Source organism: Sceloporus undulatus, chromosome 1, assembly GCF_019175285.1.
Source record: "Sceloporus undulatus isolate JIND9_A2432 ecotype Alabama chromosome 1, SceUnd_v1.1, whole genome shotgun sequence".
NCBI lineage: Eukaryota > Metazoa > Chordata > Lepidosauria > Squamata > Phrynosomatidae > Sceloporus > Sceloporus undulatus.
In genome coordinates, this window is record NC_056522.1 from 98298350 (window position 1) to 98319677 (window position 21328).

A 21328-nucleotide genomic window follows, 5' to 3' on the forward strand; every position below is an offset into this window, starting at 1 on the left:
TTAACAGTCTACACCCCTTTTGTTCCCCTGTGGGTTTCCAAGTCTATCACAACAAAAGTTGGAAATGGAAATGGGAAAGCCTTTACCCTTGGCTTAGAAAACCCAGATGGAGGGGTGTACAACATAAGCCACAGTGGCATGTTGCAGAGAAGTATGTGTTACCCAACCTCCAAAACAGGTTTGGTACCCAGAATATGAGGAATTCACAGCCCTATAGTTCAAAAGCTTGTTTTTGAATGTTTTGCCTAATTAAACATCATTTAATTTCTAATTATTTAAATAAGGTAATTCATTCCTCCTCCTCTTACTACAGCTATTACTGTTACCACCACAGCTATTCTCCTTTCACACATACTTGATTAACTAGTAAAAATTCCAAGCTTTCCTATCGATTTCATAGACGTGTTGGACTTTGCATAATTATTGGGGATCTTTGAAGGTAAAGTTAAAAGTACTGTTCATTTTAAAGATAAACCAGGCTATCAAATGAGCAAAAGAATGTGAACAATTCTTGAAAACAGTCTCTCTCTCACTACCAACTTGTGTCATTTACTTCCGGTGACTATAGGATAAGATACCATTTCACCCGGATGATCCCAGACAAAGTAGCTAAGGAAGCAAAGCGATAAAATCCATGCTATATAGGCACTTAATAAACTAAGCATCAAAACACACTGCAGAAATAATCCATTTTGACACCACTTTAACTGCCATGGCTCAATGCTAAGGAATTCTGGGAACTGTAATTTTGTGAGACGTTTAGCCTCCTTTGTCAGAGAGCTCAAGTGCAGTTCTCAGGATTCACTAGCATTGAGCCAGGGGAGTTAAAGCGGACTCAAACTGGATAATTTCAGCAACATGTTTTGGTCCTAAAATAGAAAACTGGGTGATGGGTAAATGCACTCACACCTTCACTACTTCATGTAGTTGTTCCCTTTTGTTTACATCTTTCAAATCAAACTTACTCTCACAGTGCAGCAAAAGAAACAAAGTGAAGAAATGCATTTTGAGGAAATATACTTTATAAAAATTAAACATGATTTTACAGAAAAAATGATCCTATGATATCAAATTTTACTTCTGTTTCTGCTCAAAGAGAGAGGAAGAATTTGAGGGACCTCCTCCAACCACTGTTTTGAAATATTTGTAACACTTTGACACTACTGTAGTTTCACAAGCCAAGTAAGTAACTTCACAGGAGACTAATGAACAGCCAAGTTTTAAAGTATGAAATTTTAAAACAATTAAGACAAATAAATTTAGCTTCCCAATTGTATTATCTGGCTCAGTGCAAAGAAAATGAAATGGCAATTCAAATAATAATTGATTAAATGCATTCTCAGTATTCAGGGCAAATATGGAAGATACAGAAATATAATTAACATGAACAGGTGCACAAAAAGTCCAGCAACAAAACATCCTATCAAGTAATATTATTTTCATGAGAAATACTTTGATGTTTTAGCTTAATACTTGGATGCAAAATTAAATAAAAACAATTTTGTTGGCTATATGAAGCAGCTACATAAATTTGGAAGAGATCTTGAAATTTCTTATTAAAAGAGAAACCGTGTAATGGTGAAGAATGTAATTGCTTCACCCATTTGACTATGGGGCAGACAACTAGAATATGGGTGTTTATAACAAACATGATCACTTTAATGCACAAAGTGGAAGAAGCCTTTAAAAATAACCATTTAACAAAGTACTGTCAGATGAAGGATATAAAACCCTACATGATGCCTGCTTACCTCTCACAGCGTGAGCCGACATAGCCAGGGGGGCACTCATCACATATTAGTCCATGACTTCGGCCCAAATGACAAGTCGGGCTAAAACTTTGTTGTTGATGTAGGGCAAGAAGAGGGATACAGAGAAAACATAGAAAGAAATTCATTAGCAGCATAGTTGCTATCCTTCTTCAGAGCACGCTGCTTTCAAAACAGAAGTTTGGTCTCACACATGAGGCTTAGGGTTGGCTCCAGCCGGTAGGGTTTGGAATGACTCTGCTATTTCTGCCGACACTGGATATAGCTCAAGCGGGTGGCAGCATCCAAATGACATGTTGTTATGGGACTTTAGTCTATCAATGAGATGCTACACCATTTAAAAAGCAGGAATGCACAGCTGTTTGTCTGAGTCCCTGAGGGCCTGGCAACATATTCTATCCCAGACTGCAGTCCCCAGTTAAATCTCACTGAAGCTGAAGTACAATGGATTGGAAAGCCCAGTAAACTCAGATTGCTTGGAGGGTGAAATAATACAACTAACTGCTGCATTAAACAAAGATGTTGGAGGGAGGAGAGATTTCCAATATCATGCTATTTTTCAGAATCTGCCAAATCTTTCTCTAAGGATATACATAGATGAAGATACCTGGGACTTTTTGTTAAGAGTCATCATTATGCTTTTGCTGATAGTGTCATCAATATGCTTTTTTTGGGAGGGGGCAATCCATCAGTGGGATGGCGTGACTGATGATTTTTGGTGGTTCACTCCCCTTCCAACTTCCTATCTTGTCCTATATGTTTGCCAGCCAGATTGGTGGAAGGGAGAGAACTTTGGGGGGAGGAGGGTTATTGAAAACCATCACCCAACTCTTTCTGCTAATGGTTGTTTTCTGTCATTTGAGGGATACCATCTGGATATTATCCATAATAATGCAGTATTCACAATCAAGAGTGACAATACTCATAGACATTCCCCATTCTTTCTGGATAAGTTTATTACTAAAGGCCAGGATTTTAAATGACTTTAAAGAACCATAAGGTGGTAGCTATCTGGATTATTTAAATTGCAGTATGAAGTATAATTACATGAACAGTTCTTTGCAACTTAATCACATACATGTTTCCTGAAAAGCACCTGAACAGAGCTTTACAACTTAATCACATGCATGTCTCCTGAAAAGCAGGTTCTACTTAGCTCAATGGGATTTGCTTCCAGCTACTGGACTGCAGTTGGTACTGGAACATCAGTTATTCAAATTGTCATTGCAATAACAACTGACTATCTTCAATCATTCTGCCTACCCTGAGGTTTCAAACCAGTTATATCCATAAGAGACTGAGCTTTATTTCATGTTTCTTTCTATTTTTAAGCAAATATGATAGCAATAACACAGTTGCATCTCTTACAACCCAGTCATTTGCATGTTTACAATCCCCTCTGACAGTGTTTTACCCTAACTGTGTACTTCTGCCTTCTAGCATTTTATTTCCTCTGTTTTTCTCCCTCTGGTATCTGATTGACACATAGTAATGAGGTAATCTGCTGGCACACTGAAAGATACAAGCAGTTTGAAACAACAGGATATCTGCCACTCTACTATTTTAAAGAGATCAGTCTTCAATTATTCTTCCTTTTATTTCACTTAGAGATTTGTTTGCACTACAGTACCATTCAATTTGCCAAACAACCCAGCAGTAGACCTGAAGCCTTAGGACAAAGCTTACTTTAACGTGAGTGAAATTGTGAAATAATATAAGTAAGCAATGATAACTGTCATTCTTCCATTAGTGATGAACCTTTGCAGGTTTGTAATGAGATCAGTTTGAGAATCCTGACATGTCCTATGAATTTGCAAGAAAGAAACGCTTCTGAAAATCAAACAATAAATAAATATATATATTTTTAAAAACCACGATTGGCATTCATTATCAGTTATGTACAGTCATCCCTCCATATTTGCAGCTTTGATATTTGCTGATTTGATTATTCACGGATTTCATTAATATGTTCTCTCTAGGACTGTCTAGGTCCTCCACTGCAACTCTGTGGTCAACTTTAACTAAAAGTTGCACTGAAAAAAGCGGCTGCCCGAATCCCCCGGGCTGGCCGCTTTGCCGGTGGGGGCCCAGTGATGCGGGGGCCTTGGCGCGCCCCAGCATGCCTTGCTGGGGCGCGCTGGCTCCTGACTGGCTGGACGGCGGGAAGGAGAGGGACTTCTGCCTCCCATGCGGTCGCTCTGGGAGGTGGAGGCCCCTCTCTATGGTTGCCCCAGTCCTCCAAGGCAGCTGATTGGCCGGCTGCTCTTGGGGGTGGGGCGACTCCCCTCCTGGCCCCCACCGACCAGGCTGGCCTATTTAAGGCCATGTGGCGCTCTCTCCGGCGCCATTTGCAGCTCAGCTCTGCTGCGGAGCAGAGCTGAGTCCTCCAGGGAGGCGAGCATAGGGGACTCCTCCCCCCTCCCTGTTTCAGGCCGAGGGTCTTCGGCCTTGGCAGGAGCCAGGCGAGTGGTCTTGCTGCCTCCCCACCTCCACAGCTTCTAGCAGCAGGCCGCGGCCGCCATTTTCTCAGCAGGGCTCCCTGGGCTACAAAGGACCAACATGTAAGATTTGGGGGGACAGCCCTTCCTTCCAATTTTTTGTGGGGCTTCCCCCTCCCTCTTTGGTGCTTCCTCCTCCATTTTACTGCCTGCCCTGTGGGGAGGCTTTTCTGGAACTTTATTTTGCCTTCCATTTGCTGGCTTTCCCAGGAGGGAGGACAATATTTATGGTCACACTCTCTCAGCCTAATTTACCCATAGCTGTTTTGATTTCATGTTGAAAGACAATTAGCTGGCTCAAGTCCATGGCTGCCTAGTGGCACACTCTCTCAGCCTCCTTCAATTTTGAGTTTCATGCTTTTTGGCCAACCCTACCTTTGGTTGCTGGTTTGCATAAATAAAGTTGTGGCCTTTCCTCCACTTGTGGCTTGTTGTTATTGTGGCGCCGCCCTCACTGGCAAAAAGTGGCTGCCCGATTCCCCCAGGCTGGCCACTTTGCCGGTGGGGGCTCGGTGACGTGGGGGCCTTGGCGTGCCCCAGAATGCCTTGCTGGGGCGCGCTGGCTCCCGATTGGCTGGCTGGGGGGGGGAAGGGGAGGGACTTCCGCCTCCCATGCGGTCGCTCTGGGAGGCGGAGGCCCTCACTATGGTCGCCCCAGTCCTCCAAGGCAGCCGATTGGCCGGCTGCTCTTGGGGGCGGGGAGACTCCCCTCCTGACCCCCACCATCCAGGCTGGCCTATTTAAGGCCACATGGTGCTCTCTCTGGCGCCATTTGCAGCTCAGCTCTCCCACCCGCTCTCCCTAGGGTGCTTGGTTTTTGTCACAACTTTGGGGCGGCAGCAGAGGTTCTGGATCTGGTAGGCATGGTCTATAAGGTTGCGTAGCACTGTAACGGGAGTCCCTATGGGACACGGGAGCGATGAGGGCATGCGTTGTGGCCATTGCAGGGGCCATACATCACACCACTTCCCGGTGACTAGAGGCTTGATTTCATATGCAATCAGCAGGTCGCATGGTTCCAAGAAGGTGTTAGATTAGCCCCTAGCTCATCCCAATGCCTTGCTCTATATATCATGCCATTAACTTACAACGGTGGGTTTTGGCCAACCCTACCTTTGGTTGCTGGTTTGCGTAAATAAAGCTGTGGCCTTTCCTCCACTTGTGGCTTCTGTTATTATTGTGGCACTGGCCTCACTGGCAAGACCATTTGTAGCTACTCCAGTGCCATTCTATGGTCAGTGTATGTTGGACATTGACCACAGAGTTGCACTGGAAGACCTAGAGATTCCTAGAGAGGTGTCCTCTCAGGTAAAAACAGTTTTTGTTATTTGCGTTTTTTCCATATTCACGGGGGTCTTGTTCCCCTAACCCTAGCGAATATGGAGGAACAACTGTATATATAACCTACTGTTTCACATCTGTAACTGCTCCACATTCTTGATCCTTATGCAGTTATGACCATGGCACTATTGATACAATTGTAACTGCCCTCCTGAATCTATGCACCAATCACACCAAGGGAAGGAGGTCCATTCTGCTGGCAATTGGGGCATGGGTGGATGACATTTCCATCCTCTTTCCATCAGCAAGTGAAGCTGCATCAGTCAGAAACAGCCTCACCCCTCCTGCAATTCCTTATTGCAGCTTTGCGTGCTGGTAGGAAGGTATTGGAAACAATCCACTCACAGCCTGATCATCAGAAGAATGGACCTGCTTCTCCCAGTGCAGTTGATGCTCAGTAAAGTAGGTTGTGTGTGTGTTGGGGGGGGGCAGGAAATGTTACTTAGGCCCTGTGCACACGGGCCCTTTAGCACGTCCTGGCGACGTGCTAGGGTTCCTCGGGGTGCCGTTTCCAGATGCCCCACAATCCTAGGATGTCACCAGGACGTCACAGCTGTGCGACACCGTATACACGGTGCGCACAGCTGTGAAGTCACTGCCGTGTGCCTTCCAGACGGGAGCGCATGGCAGTAATGTGTTCGCGCTGCCACAGGCAGTTTCTGGTGGCGCTAAAAGGAGCCGCTTTTTAGCAGTCCTTTTGTTTCCACGTAGCTGCGCCACACAATTTGGTTGCTGCAGTGTGGTTACGTGTGTACCCCGCCATAGTTAGGCATATGTAACAAAGTAGGTAATGTAGAACTCCAACCCATATTTCTTTGTTCACATTTCTACAAAATACACAGTGTGTAGATGCTATCTTTTAGCTTTCCCCCCACAATGAATTCAAGAGAACTTGACTACCAGGAGAATCCAAGATGTGTTCAATCAGAAATAAGGCCCACTCATCCTAATGTGAATCATTTGTGCATGAAGGTCAAGAAGACTGCAACCCTGCATGGTAAACCAAGTGGATTCATCTAACCCAGAGAAGGAGAAAGTGTTGCCTTCAAGCTCCTAAAGGCAAAATGGATGAATTTACAGTAAAAAAATTGCTTCCAAATGTGGCAGTTTTTGTGTTTTCCTGCCAATGTTGGCATTAATCAAGCCTTGAAAGTGAAGGACATTTTACAAATTGGGCACAACCACAGAGATATGTTGAGGAACTATACCTTTCGGGCAGAGAAATCTAAATATCTGTGCCTATCCTAGGAGTCCATGGGATATTGCCATGGCAATTAAAGTGCAATCATAGTATGAAAAGACCCTAGAAGTTACCTAGTGGTTCTTCTTGTAAGTAGTCTTCCTATCAGGAAATGAAATTTGAATATTTGAGAGATATCTACTTTTTCATGTAAATCTCTACTGTGTTGCATCTGTTAAAGGATGTGGTACAAAGAAGAGCAGAACTTTTATTACTCTGTCCTGAACTGTTTCTATCTGTGTTTCTATATGTGTCCAGAAGAGGGCAGCCAAAATGGTGGTAGGTCTGGAAACCATGCCCTTTGAGGAGCAACTTAGGGAGCTGGGTATGTTTAGCCTGGAGAAGAGAAGGTTAAGATGGGATATGATAGCCCAGTTCAAATATTTGAAGGGATATCAATCCCAGGGCTCCAAGGTTGAGTCATTCTTGCTAAAATAAGTACTCAGCTTGTTAGGGGCAATTAGCTTACATGTAGTAAATCACTTAGAGACTACTTAGTTCAGTATGAAGCGGTCTAAAAATGCAAATGCTATGCTATTGCTATGTCATATTGAGGATGGAGCAAGCTTGTTTTCTGCAGCTCCTGAGAATAGGACCCAAAGCCATGAATTCAAACTATAGGAAAAGAGATTCCATCTCAACATTAGGAAGAATTTCCTGAAGGTAAGAGCTGTTTGACAGTGGAACACACTCCCCTGGACTGTGATGGAGTTCCCTTCTTTGGTAGTTTTAAGCACAGGCCAGATGGCCATCTGTCAGGAGTGCTTTGATTCCTGCATGGCAAGGGTTGGACTGGATAGCCCTTGTGGTCTCTTCCAACTCTATGAGTCTATGGCCCGTTACAGACGGGCTCTTGAGGCGCCCCCATCACATGCTAGGGGTTGGCCGGGGACCTAGCGTCCACACCGGCCTCATCCCAGGACGTGACGGGGGCATAATAATAACAGGCCCCGCCATTATTACGTGTCGGACGCATAGTGTCCGCACGTTGCGCGGCGCTTATGACATCGCGAGTGCGCCATTGGTGCCTCGCGGCATCATAACCACGCCGCGGGAAGAAGCGCCATTTTGGGGCTTCTTTTTTGCTCCACACGAGAGCCACGTGGTTTGGCTGCTGCAGCTCCCTCGCGGAGCAACCAGCAGTGCCGGCAGACCACCGCTTTTAGGCGGTCTGTAACGTGCCTATGTTTAACATACTGGATTCTATGATTCTATCTTCCTAGTACCCCTAAAAAAACCTCTCTAGGGCCTTTTGGGACAAGATTGCCACCTCTTCATCAGATAGGCCACAATAGAGGGCAGGGGCAATCTGGCTTCCAGAATTAAGATGTTCCCTGCTAGCCATCTCCACCTAAGGTAGAGGCTGTATGAAAACAGTCCTTGTCAAAGTATCAGGCTATCAAAAGTATCCCTCAGTCCAGGCTGCCAAAGGTTCCTTCTGTTTCTTTATTTATCTAGTTAACATGGGGGCAAATAGAAGCTAATGGGCACTTGGTTTGTGTTGGTATTCATTTCTATGTCTTGAGCCCAGGCAAGATAATAACAGAATTGTATATGGTTGTTGTGTTAGCCAATCTATTGTTTTCCCAAAAGATGCTCCCAATAACTGATACAGGCATGCTTCCAGGGAGACCTCAACATTACCAAGTGAATTTGCAACTTACTTGTTTGAAGGTATACTCAGTGGGCAAGCACACAGCTGGCAGTCATCAGGCTTCCCTTTAGTAGCATCTCCATAGAAACCAGGAAGACATTTATCACAATATAGTCCACCTGTGTTGTGCTTGCAGTCCTAGGTAGGAAAAGACACAAAACCAGTCTTTCAGAATGTCATACAACCATTGCTGATAAATGTAACCGTAACAGATGTTGTTCACCATGCTTCTCTCTGCACTTCTTTTCAAGGACTTCAGATAACATACCTACTTAGTATACTTAAGTCTTTTTCTAGGCTTTCAACACTCTTATGAGTGCATTAGACTGAGAGACCTAAATGAATTTGGAAAGCAAACTGACAACATGGATGTAGGCACAAAAATAATAGTCATGTGAACTGTATTTTGGACATCTCTCTCTCTTTCCAGTTGCAGATATAAACTCTGCCAATATCTTTTGAATTATGCATTTAAATCTTTTTCCATATAAGCATTCAAGGTTCAGACAGGCTACTCAATCATAAGCAAACATCTGAAGGCTTTTTGTTATGACTCCTCCCAAAGTTATCCAGTGATCATATATGAACAAATATGCCCTGCTGATAAAAACCTTGACTTATTTTTTTTTCAAATATCAAAATGTCCATGTTACTAGTCTGACAAGCGATCATCTTAATAGATAGTGGCTGCATTCAAACAATGATAAATAATGCTTAATTATTACAAGAATGAGCTTCCATGAACTTCAGACATGCATGCTCATTTTCCCTCCTCTTCTACCATGCCTTTCAGGAAGAAATTAGAAGCTTCACGTCTGATTTTGATTAATTGCAGTCATTGTTTAATCTTAACTCAGAGAAACTGGTTAGTCTGAACTGATTGAAACAAAGAAAAATAAGATCTTGGTTTTTATTAAGCTGGCCATTCTCAGTAAATGAGATTTAAGAGTAACCACAGTTTAGGGTTTTAATATAATGTTAAACTGTGGTCAATATGATTTCCTTGTGGCTTCATTTGATAGGGAATGCAGTAATTACAATACCACTAAACTTGCATAGGTGAATTTACACATTTCATGATTGTGCAGTATAGAGTACCCAAGTGCTCTATAAGAAAGTGGATTTCCATGAATAAAGTATATGTTTGTTTATTTATTTATGTCGAATTCAAAGACATAGGTGCGTTAGTCTGGAAAATCAGTATGCAATGAGATCTTGTATCACCTTTTAGACAGAAAGAAAGAAGTTGGTAGCATGAGCTTTTGTAGCCTTGAACCTACTTCCTGAAATGCATATTGCCCTCCCCACTCCTTCCCTGCCCAAGCAAACCCCTCCTCTTTTTTGTTTTGCAATAACTATACTGTACCATGATGCATAGAGAACCAGCACAGTGTAGTGATATGGGTGTTGGATTAAGACTGATGAACAGTGGTCAAATCCTCACTTGGCCATGGAAACCCACTGGGTGACCTTGGGAAAGTCACACTCTCTCAGCCTCAGAGGAAGGCAAAGACAAATCTTCTCTGAACAAATCTTACAAAGAAAAACCCATGATAGTTTCGCCTTAGGGTCACCATAAATTGGAGATTATTTGAGAGCACACAACAACAACAGCAACAACCAGGATGCCATATCATAGCTTGCTCTCAGTATGTGCTTTCAGTTCTTCACTAGATGTTACTATGCTTAGCAGAAACAAGTGATGCAAATGGCATTCTGAAAATTTAATTTCTTGTGCAGATTCTATTGCTTTGCTATCGCAGACAACTATGCCAAATATCTATTTTTCTGTTCATCTGAATGAATGAATGAATGAATGAATGAATGAATCTATTTTGTTTACTTTCTATTGAGGCTAAAAAAGAAATAAATCAGTAGATGAATGGAATGAAAAACTAAGAGGCTGAATGTTTATCAAGCTACACATCCAAGTTCACATGTCTTATCAGCACCACATGACCCTTATAGAACAGGCATTTTGATGTGCCTGCACTAGCCAACTTCCAGTGTCAATTCTTGCTATATTATGTTTCTGTTTGTTTGTTTAACTATATTTTCTGTAAAGAAAAGAAGAAATCCTAATGAATATGTTGCAGTTGTTGAGAATACCAAGGATATAGATGGGAAATAAAGATGCAAGTTTCGCAGGTCTTAATGGTAACTATGGTTACATTTTTTTTCAGATGGCACAGCAATAACAAAATAATGTTATCACTCATAGGAAAGAAGGAAGAAAAGGGCACATGCCATCCTGACAGGCAAAGAGTAAGAGGTATAGAAAGGGGCACACATTTCTGTTATGCACTACCAATTGCTGCATTAAACTTGTGCATGACCTCTGAACTGACCCTCAATACTGTGACGTGATTCCTCAGAACTCTCTTACAACTTGCATGCAATGTTAATATGGTGAAATATCTTCGCTAAGTCTACATTTCATAGATCTGTTAACACCAAAGCAGTTATTGTGAATATCACAATGGAAATATGAATGCATTATGCATCACCTTCCATGGGTGTGGTAGGGATCAAAGGTTTCTGTGGGTGATTCCTAGATGTGTGCTAGAGAAGGGTTAAAAAAACAGACTGAGACTACAGCTGTTGATCTAAGCTCTTATTAGGAGCCAAAGAAACATATTTCAGTTTCTTTTCAAGTATATTTCAAAGCTGAGGAAGAGTCAAAAGAAGTAACATATCAGTAAATTAGCTGCCTAAATTGTCTGTTGTATTACTGAAAAAAACACCATGAATAGTAATGAGAAGGCCAAAAGGCTCAGTACATCTCAACAGAAAAAAAACCCCTTTGATGTGAAGCATGCCTCTTTTTTTCAGCACTCAAACTTCTCTCTCTCTTTTTCACTTCAAAAGGCTTATGATCCAAATTGAATTGCAGCATTTAAGAGCCTGCATGGGTGCCGACCAATCCTCCTTCACTTACAGAGAACAAAAAAAATCCTGGAATAGATTTTCAAGACTTAGTTTGTGTGCACTTTCTCTCTACAAGATGATACAGTGCATGGGTGGATGCTGCAATGAAGAGAAAGCACAGGATAAATGCAGATAGATTATGAAGATACTATATGTTATTGTTTAAAAGGTTATATTTTCTACCTAGTCTTCTCAATAGTGTAGTTTATCTGCCAGATAACTTTACTACAGATAATACTAGAGCTCTATAATCAGAACTATCAATGCACTGGCTACAGCAAATTTTGCCAAGATTGATTTCTTCCAAATATTTCTGCTTCTTCTTTTCTACCTGACAAAAGAAGATGGAGTTTGGAAGCAGGGCTGATTTGACTTGGAGTGCTTCAGGTATGACCCACTTCATCTCAGTTACAGTCCAAGCATCACTTTGGAAATCCAAGGCTTTGTATGTATCTCTATTGATATATACCTGTATACAGCAAACTGAATAATCAACTATAACTTTTCTACTTTTGGATGAAAGTGGATGAAGTCTTCAAGCACAGGAGCATTCTACAGCTGCCACATTTCAGACACATAAAGCGACTTGTCTGCCAGCAAGGGAAAGCTAATGTGGTGTAATGGTCTGAGTGTCAGACTATGGCTCCAGGAGATCAGAGCTTGAATCCCTATGAAATCTCACTGGGTGACTTTGGGCAAGTCACACCCTCTCAGACTCACAAAAAGGCCTCTGAACAGATCTTGCAAAAAAACAAAAACAAAACCTTGTGATAGATTTGCCATGTGTGCCTGGACGTACCTTCAGGTCACTTGTTGACTTATGCAACCCATGAATTTCATAGGGTTTTCTTAGACAAGGTTTTCCTTAGGATTCTCATAGTTTGGAAATGACCTGAATGCACACAACAACAGCAACAAGTGCTGCCGCCGCCGTTTGCTTCATAAGGGAGCCGTCGCAGCCACACCGTGCGGCTCCCTTGCGGAGCAAAAAAGAAGCTCCAAAATGGAGCTTCTTTCTGCGGCGCCCTAATGACGTCGCAAGGCGCTGCTGGCGCACTTGCAACGTCATTAGCGTCGCGAAACGTCTGGACGCTATGCGTCCGATACGTAAACATGGCGGCCCCCATGTGGAAGGGGCGCCGCCATGTTGTACGTATGGAATACGTACTAGGGTTAGGGGGGTGCGGAAGCACCGCCCCTTCCTAACCCTAATACGTATTCCATACGTATTTTCTGGCGGTTTGTAACCCGCCCAAGTAAATTTTGAAATACTTTCCTTAAAAACTGAAGCCTTCCAGTAGATTTATGTCACACATGTGGAAGATTTGTAAGGCTGTACAGCCCTACAGGATAAATTAATCCTGATGATCTCAAATGTGTCTCTGTTCAACCTAGGTCCAAAACACACTGCAGACATAATTCAATCTGACACCACTTTAACTGCCTTGGCTCAGTGCTAAGGAATCCTGGGAATTGTAGTTTTGTGAGACATTTAGCTTTCTCTGTCAGAGAGTTTTGATGCCACAATAAACTACAATTCCCAGGATTGCCTAGCATTGAGCCAGGGCAGTTAAAGTGGTCACAGACTGGATTATTTCTGCAGTGTGTTTTGGATCCTAGTTTTGACCAATATTAGCTCAACTGGGGCTAATATGGGAAATTATCCTAAATGACTTTCTCAGAATAAGAAGCTGGCTTTCATTTGCAATTGTAGGATGATAACAGACAATAAGTGAAAGTCAAATTATTTTAACAAGGAAAGTGTCTCTTGAATTCCCATGCAGTCATTCACTACTACAACAGCAAAACAATTGTTGACTTGGGGTCTGAAGTGCAGAGTTCCAAACTATCAGCCAGTTTTATTGTAGATATTACCTAATTTCATTAGACAGCACCAGAAAACTGAAATGATGAAAAGGCAATAATAGAGGTTCCTCAGATGAGGAAAAAGGGATCTGTTTCTGCCATTGGATTTTCTGTCTCAACATATTTAAATAAAGCAGATAGATTGACAGATAGATATAGAATAACCAGCTATCATGACACATGGTTTGTTTTTCCTAAGTACTATTTAAGAAGATAATTAATGTGCAAGTCATTTCAGGTATTAATTTATGAAAAGGCAATTTGAAAAATTCACCAATCCACCTATTTAAGTGATCTTATTCAGGACTTCATAGCAATCCAACATCTTGTAGAGAAAAAACAGGAATGCCAGTGATAATTTCAAATGCCAAAACTGCATTATAAAAGCCCAGGATTTTCATGTGGATTCTTTCCTGAAGCTTTTCCTTTGGAAGAAAAAGAAAAGAAGGGGCTGGGAGGAGCATTTACACACACACACTATACAGAGTTGGCTTGAATTCTGCAGGGAATCTAGAGTATGATATCCAACTAAATTGGCAGTGGCTCAAATTGCATTTCTGCAAGACTAATGAAATGAGAAATGTTGTTTCAAGCTTCATGCTATGTCAGACAATATAGAACTAAAATGCCCTTGAGTTAATCAGAACAGTCTATTCAGCGTAATTCACCCATTTGAAAAAGCTACTGAGCAGGCTGGAAACAGTGGTGTGCTGGGCACGATTATTTTGGATAGCAAAGGCATTAAATTTCTGAATTGCTACAGTAAATATGTGCACTCTGTAATGCTACCCTTCCTCTAGCCAAAATAGTGTTACCCTCCCCACCCTGTCTTCCTTAAGAATTTTTAAAAATTCCTGTTAGAGTTACTTTTTCTTAGACCGTCTATCATGTTGCCTTACAGTAGCACTCACATTTACTGTTTTTCTATGTATATAGTAAAACCCACAATAAAGATGAGGTAGAACATTCTGCATTATGAGGTTTACTAAAATATTTTCTTTGCTGCTTTCTGTAAGACCTATTGCTACCAGAATAATGTAAAGAAGTATTCTTGTTTGCCCTTATTTGCAGCAGCTATTTTATCATGTTACTGTGAGATTCCTTAACTTGAGAAGCAGTTCAATATAAAGATCTCTCCTGTCAAATCATTGCTTCTCTCCTTAAGTACTCATGGTCCCCAAGGTAGTTAATTCAATTGCATTGGTATATCAAGCTGATCTCAGTGCTGTCAGTCAACACTTACCAGGCATTCTCCAGTGATATCATCACAGGACTCCGCATGACCAAAGCATGTGCATGGCCTACAGATTCCACCAATGATGGTGCCATTAACTCGTCTATATCTTGACTGACAAGACTGTAGAAGAAAAATATATTCACACAATGAATGAAGGGAGAAGTCATAGTAATGAAGGAGTCAACCTGAGAAGGAATTTGGTAAGGCAACATTTCTCAACTTTTCCAAATTCTGACTTCTGCCCACCTCACAGTGTACCCAGCACCATCGTGTGCCACAGTAGAACATGCCACATTCAAGCCATTTCTATGTGACAAGATGTGTGACAGGACATTAATTTAATACCATCAATAGAATAGGGAACAAGACATTACATCTCAAAACCATTCTTGAATCCACTGGGAAACACCATGGGAGAATAAAATACAGCATTTCTTCCCCATACTTAGAAAAGTTATCCCTGCCCCTACAAGTCCAATTTGGTTTAATCGGGATGTTTTGCAAGAGTACTCCACCTAGGACTTGACTTGTGTGTATAAGAAGCCCCCATCTCCCTGAAACTTTTTACACATTTCTTCCACATCTCCTCTGCCCCCTGTGAGGAACCACTGTGATTAAGTATGAAGAATGAAGTACTAGAACACTTCAGGCATGCATGTCTTTCTGGCATAAGTTCTATGCACTAACCTTAACCAAATAGGCAGGTGTAAGACTAAAGGAGACATTAACTCGTTGTTTCTTCTGAAAAGGTAGGAGAGAAGCAAAGAAATGAAGAGTGGAAAGCATGGTATACCACAACTTATAAGCTGAAAAAAGTTAGAAGACACATTACATGAATGAAAGAAGAAGAGAGAAAAGAGAGGATCTTTTCTTGACAATCTAATTCCTAAAATATTTTAATATCAATTTTTAATATCATTCTTTAAGTGTCTAAATAAAAGCAGAAGACAAACAGACAAGTAAGAAATAAAGTAAGTCTCTGATTCCCTTCATATACATAGACAGTAACATGAGAGTTGCTTCCTTAGCTAAAAGTCTATATTGCTAGCAGTTTGAACAAATATTGCATCTTTGTGAACCGACTGCATGCCAATTGCTTCAGTTTTTTCCACTGAAAAAACAATCAAACAGGAAAAGCTCTTGTGGTCAACCATGGCTTTGTGACTTCAGTACTCAGATACATATCCAGCAGCATGAGATAGCACCATGGGGAAAAAGGCTATGTACACATGCCCTTGTATACATACAGATGAAGGGGATCTTTATTATTCTTTTGGTCTGTGAACAGATATATGCAGAGAAGTCCTAAATTATTCTTATGGGGATGCTCAGCCTGCTAATTTGAGAGCTTCAAGCAGGAAGAGGAAGCCATGCCTCCCAGTATTCATGCCCCTTCTTCAACTTCACAAGTTGGGGGAGAAGACCTAAAGGGGACTTCTACTTGTGCTCACTTGAATATGATTTGGTGCCATTTCAAACCTTTACTCCAACATTTGGCTGTCAGAAGCTATGGGAGACATTAGAGGAAGGGTTTGTATTCATGTCCACATGTAGGCATCATATAAGCAAGGTGAAGACCTATATAAGGCTCCTATAAATGTTGTGATGTTTGCCATTAAAAAAACTTTTGATAAATATTGTATCCACTCTAATTTGGCACAATGCTCAAATAACATCAATGGGGATTTTTCAGGAAGGAAACATCTTGAAGGTGTGATTAATCAGAAAGCCCTTGACAGGTCTGCTTGCACTTCAAAATCAGTTGCCAGGCAGCAGTTATTACCCGCCATATATTTTTCTGAAAGTTTTGCAATTTTGAACATTGAAGCACTACTGCTTGTTAGAAGCAGGCTGTTTCTCTATCACTATTTTGCAAGCAAGGAAAGAGTACAGGGAGATGCAGGTTATGACAAACCTCAGGAATATTCAGAGGAATCATATATTAACATTCAGAATTCTCTGCGTTTGAATATCACATCACAGCACATCAGAATAATGTTTCAGTCTTTTAATATATCTTTAATTTATTCAGTGTAATACTTTCTCCACTTATATCTGACATTGATATGTATGTCAGTATATAGACTCCTCCATATCATTCCTAATATAGTGAACAACTTATGAAGGAAGAAAGCACATACACTAGATGTAATCATGATACTCTTTGTTTGCAAGAATATTTTGCAAAGTTTGCAAGAATATTTGATTGATTTATTATTTTGTTAAGTGTCTGGTCAAAGGAAATTATATAAATGTTTATTCAGCAGCAAAAGGCTTGAAAATAGACTGATTTGTTATGCTTGTTTTTACACAAATAAACCTTTGGGGGATGTTCCATGGCAGCATGAAAGAAAGTCAAGACCAAAATTCTACATTATATGTTTAGAAGAAAGACTCTGCTTTCCAAGCAAGGATTGATTATGAAATATGCTGCTGTTGTTGTTGTTACTGTGTGCCTAAGGCAAACCTGTCACAAGGTTTTCTTGGCAAGATTGTCAAGACAATGTGGCTTGCCCAAGATCACCCAATGGGTTACCACAGCTGCAGCATTTATATGGTCTGTCTATCTGACTGACTGACTTTGTCCTATCATTGGAGATTATGAAATTACCTTTGCTTCTGGCATAGATGTGGGATGTAATTGCCGGGGGGCCTGTTTGCAAACCGGGCTTCTGCCTCAGCTTTTCAAGAATGGGAAAATCCTGTTCATGAAAAGATGTGAGAGAAGTCCAGGTTTCAAATGGGCTGCCTGCTGCCCAGCGACAGGAGAATGCAATAAGATCCACCTTCTGAAAGTTACATGCTGCATCTATGCTGGGAGCAAAGATAATGTGATGATTTCCTATGCCTTTCTATATTATCTCACACCCACTGTAGAAAGGGAAGCATCCCGCCTGTTTTTTGTAGGAACACAGGGCATCACATGTCTGTTTATTGCCTTGTATGCTTAAGCATGTAGTTGATCTATCTTACCCAGGAAGAGTTGAAGTTTCTAGAGAACAAGTAAGTAGAGCTATACTTTAAATGCTAACAAGCTGGAGGTCCTTGAAAACAGCTTTTATCATGGTTCTTTAATAAAGAAAATGAACTGTAATAAGAAAATATGTTGATCAAGGTATAAAGGTTCTCAGTGTACAGGCAAACAGGCAGGAAAAAAGGACAGGAACTGATGGCAATCAAGGAGGAAAATTCTTAGCACATGAGCTGAAAAGAAATGCATTCAGAGGAAAGTCAAGTTAAATAGGAGCAGCAGTTCTTGATTATAGACATGAAGCTGGTATATGCTACTCCAGAGATCAAAGGTAAAATAGAATTTGAGAGTACAAGGGAAATCAGAAACATAAACATCTTGAATAAACACAGTGTTTCATTTCATCCAACCTCCACTCTGCCTTGTACATACTTTACAAACAGGTTTCAAAGGATAATGGGTTTCAAAGGTTGTATGCTCTCTAGCTGGCAAATGCTTTTCAATGAGTTTGTTGGTTATGTGGGAACTAATACGAGCATTTGTGTGGAAACAGACAACAGGTTTATTTTGTTAAAGATAAAAATGATACAGCAGAGACATAATTGTATGTTTATTTTATCTTATACTACGTATTTAATTTGACCATTGTTCTCATGATTATAAACATGTAAGCAATACCACATGGGGTACTATCATTTGCCTGCTCTGAGTCCCATGATGAAGGAACAGGCAGGATATCAGCTTAATTAAAAATAAAATAATAAAAAACCCATACATAAATAAATATACTATAAAAATAATTAACCATGATGCATAACTTATTTTCTCACTTCAATCTCACTTCAATCTCTTCTTTAAGTCATTTAATTCTAACCCCCCTCCCCGTAAAACCTACCACTAGCCTGTATGAATCGCCTTTCCTTTCCTTTCTGTATTAATATTCCCAAGAGGAAAAGCGAATGAACATGTTTGTTTGAAAAAGGAAAATGAATTAAGGCTTTAAATCCTAACCAACATATAAAAATCATGGTGTGCTTTAAAGGAAAAGAGAGCTGACAAGTAAATGCCTAGAGTGCCTGTATAAATGGCACATTGTTTATAGTCTTGTGAAATGGAACATCTTTGTGTTTTAATACACTCCCTTAGAGGCATAGTTTTGAACATTTTTGCATTCCCCAACACCGGGAGCAATGCCTTGATAAGTTAGTTAAGCATATGTGCACTCACTCTGAGCATGTGATAGATAGTATTTGGAAGCAAATGCAGGAAAATTGCACATACAAACACATATATATTTCACAAAGATACATTTTACATGTAAACCTCAAAGCCACATATGAGGACTCCAGTGCTCCCAAAAGGCAGAATTCTGGCAGCAAATGAGAAAAGCCCTTGAAAGAAGGGGGGGGGGGGATAAGAAAATACTTGTTTTAAAGGAGTTTTTCTCAACCTGTTACTGAATTTTAGCAGCAAAGTGCAAAAAAGCCCTTTTAAAAAAATTGGAGCTCATTTTAAAGGGGCAGTTGTGATGCACTACTGAAATTCAACAACAAATTATGAAGCTTTCCTTTGGCACAAGCTTCTCTTGCTTCTTTCAAGGCCTGTTTTGTGGCTTGCTAATGAACGTCAGTGGCACAATTTTATGCTAAATTCTTATGATACTTGAAGGGGTTTGGCTTGTGATGAGGTATGGGGAAATTGGCCCCTGGACTTTTCAAATCGCTTTATGTCTGTTCTAGACCAAGTATGCTAGAGAAAGGGAAAAATGAGAAGGCAGTAACAATGGCGGGATACAGATCGCCCCTTTGGGGCAGCCTGCACCTGCCCCTTTTCTCGATGGATTGGGCCCTGAGCAGCCACAGTGGCAGCCCCAGAGGCCCTGATCTGCTGCTTTTCCTGGCCTCGGGGAAGCTTCCCCGTGGCCTGGAAAGGGGTGTCCTTGGGGCTTCATGCCCCAAGGACACCCCGACAGCGGCGGGGAAAGGGAGAAAGGGGCCGCTTGGCCCTTTCTCTTTGTATTGCTGGCACAGTTGTTTAAAGGCTGCGCCAGCGATACACCCAGCTGAAGGAGCTCCAAAACGGAGCTCCTTCTGGCGCTGCTGAAAGGGCGCCACAAGTGCCCTCCAGCAGTGCCAGGACGTCATGTCCACGCTGTGCTGTTTGGCCATGGCGTGGCCGTGACATCGTAATGGCAGCACCCATGTAGAAAGGATGCCACCATTACAACGTATTAGGGTTGCGGGGCATCTGGAAAGGACACCCTGAGGCAACCCTAGTACGTATCCAGGCTGGCGCTTTGCGCTGGTCTGGATACCACCAATAATACAGTACTAGGGAAAGTTCTGTGTAACATAACTCTATAGTGCTGGTATTTTTTTCTTAGCATGATCCTTCTCCAAAGAATTGCAAGTGGCTTCAGAATTATTTCTATTATGGGGTTGCTGAAAAAGGAGAAGATGGGAAGGGAGCATGCATTTTCAAGATTACTTCTTGATTTGGTAATGTCATCACCTGTAATAGGTCACAGTAGATGTCTGGTAAGTCTTTGGTCTGTTACAGACAGCCAAAATAAAGCTGCTTCGAGTCACAGTGGAGGTATGGTTTTTCAATGATGCATGCGTCCTAAGAGTCCAGAAGTCGCACTAAAGCCACACTTCAGCCCTAAGGACTGGAACGTGGCTTTGGTGTGGCTTCTGGACTCTTAGGACGCATGCATCATTGAAACACCATACTTCCACTGTGACTCGAAGCAGCTTTATTTTGGCTGTGTGTAACAGGCCTTAGATTCCCATAATGAGATTTTTCCTTTAACTCAAAGGAGCTTGCACTGCCTAATATGATTTGGAAGGGGAGGTTAACCCCTTCTCCAGTTGAGTTCATTGTACAGTCAGCCCTTTATAGTCACGGCTTGAAAATATTAGGAAAAAATGCTAAATTTCAAAAGCAAACCTTGATTTTGTCATTTTATATAAGGAATACTATTTTATTACACCACTGTATATAATGGAACCTGAGCATCCACTGAGTTTGGTATCCATGGTGTGTGTGTGTGTGTGTGTGTTTGTGTGTGTGTGCATGCATGCATGTATGCATGCATGTGTCCTGGAACAAAACCCCAGTGGATATCAAGGACTCATTGTATTAAAAAAGGGCCCGTACAGACAGGCCAAGATAAAGCTGCTTCAGGTCACTTTGGAGATATGCTGTTTAAATGATGCATGCATCTTAAGAGGCCAGAAGCTGCGCCAAAGCTGTACTCCAGTCCTTAGGACTGCAGCGCGGGTTTGGCACAGCTTCTGGCCTCTTAGGACGCATGCATCATTTAAATACATACCCCAAAGCTTTTCTTACTGTTTGAAGGAAATAAGGAGCTTCATGGAGTGCAGGGCACAAAGTGTAGGAAAGAAAGGTTTAAAACACCATCCTTAGCAATACTGAGGTGGGACCCTTTCACATTATATAGGGTACATCTACACTGCAGAATTAATGTAATTTGACACCACTCTAACTGCCATGGCTTAATGCTATGGAATTCTGGAACATGTAATTTTGTGAGTTATCTAGCCTTCTCTATCCAAGAGCTCTGGTGGTACAACTAATTACAAATTCTAGAATTACATAGGATGTAGTAATTCCAGTTAAAGTGATGTCAAACTGCACTAACCCTGCAATGTGGCAACAGTAATAGAAGATTGCCTTTGATCCCAGCATAGATGCGGGATGTAACTTTAAGAAAACAGATCTTATTGCATTCACCTGTCACTGGGCAGCAGGCAGCCCATTTGTAACCCTGGCTTCTGGAGCAGCTTTTTAAGAATGCGAAA

General features: G+C 41.4%; 1 protein-coding gene across 1 annotated transcript in view; it reads right to left on the reverse strand.

Moving 5' to 3' along the window:
* Positions 1–21328, reverse strand: part of LAMA2 (laminin subunit alpha 2) — a 590097-nt gene that overhangs the window by 228780 nt on the left and 339989 nt on the right. The window contains 3 exon segments of the mRNA XM_042456962.1: positions 1752–1838; positions 8513–8640; positions 14540–14653. Coding sequence (XP_042312896.1) covers positions 1752–1838; positions 8513–8640; positions 14540–14653 — 329 coding nt within the window.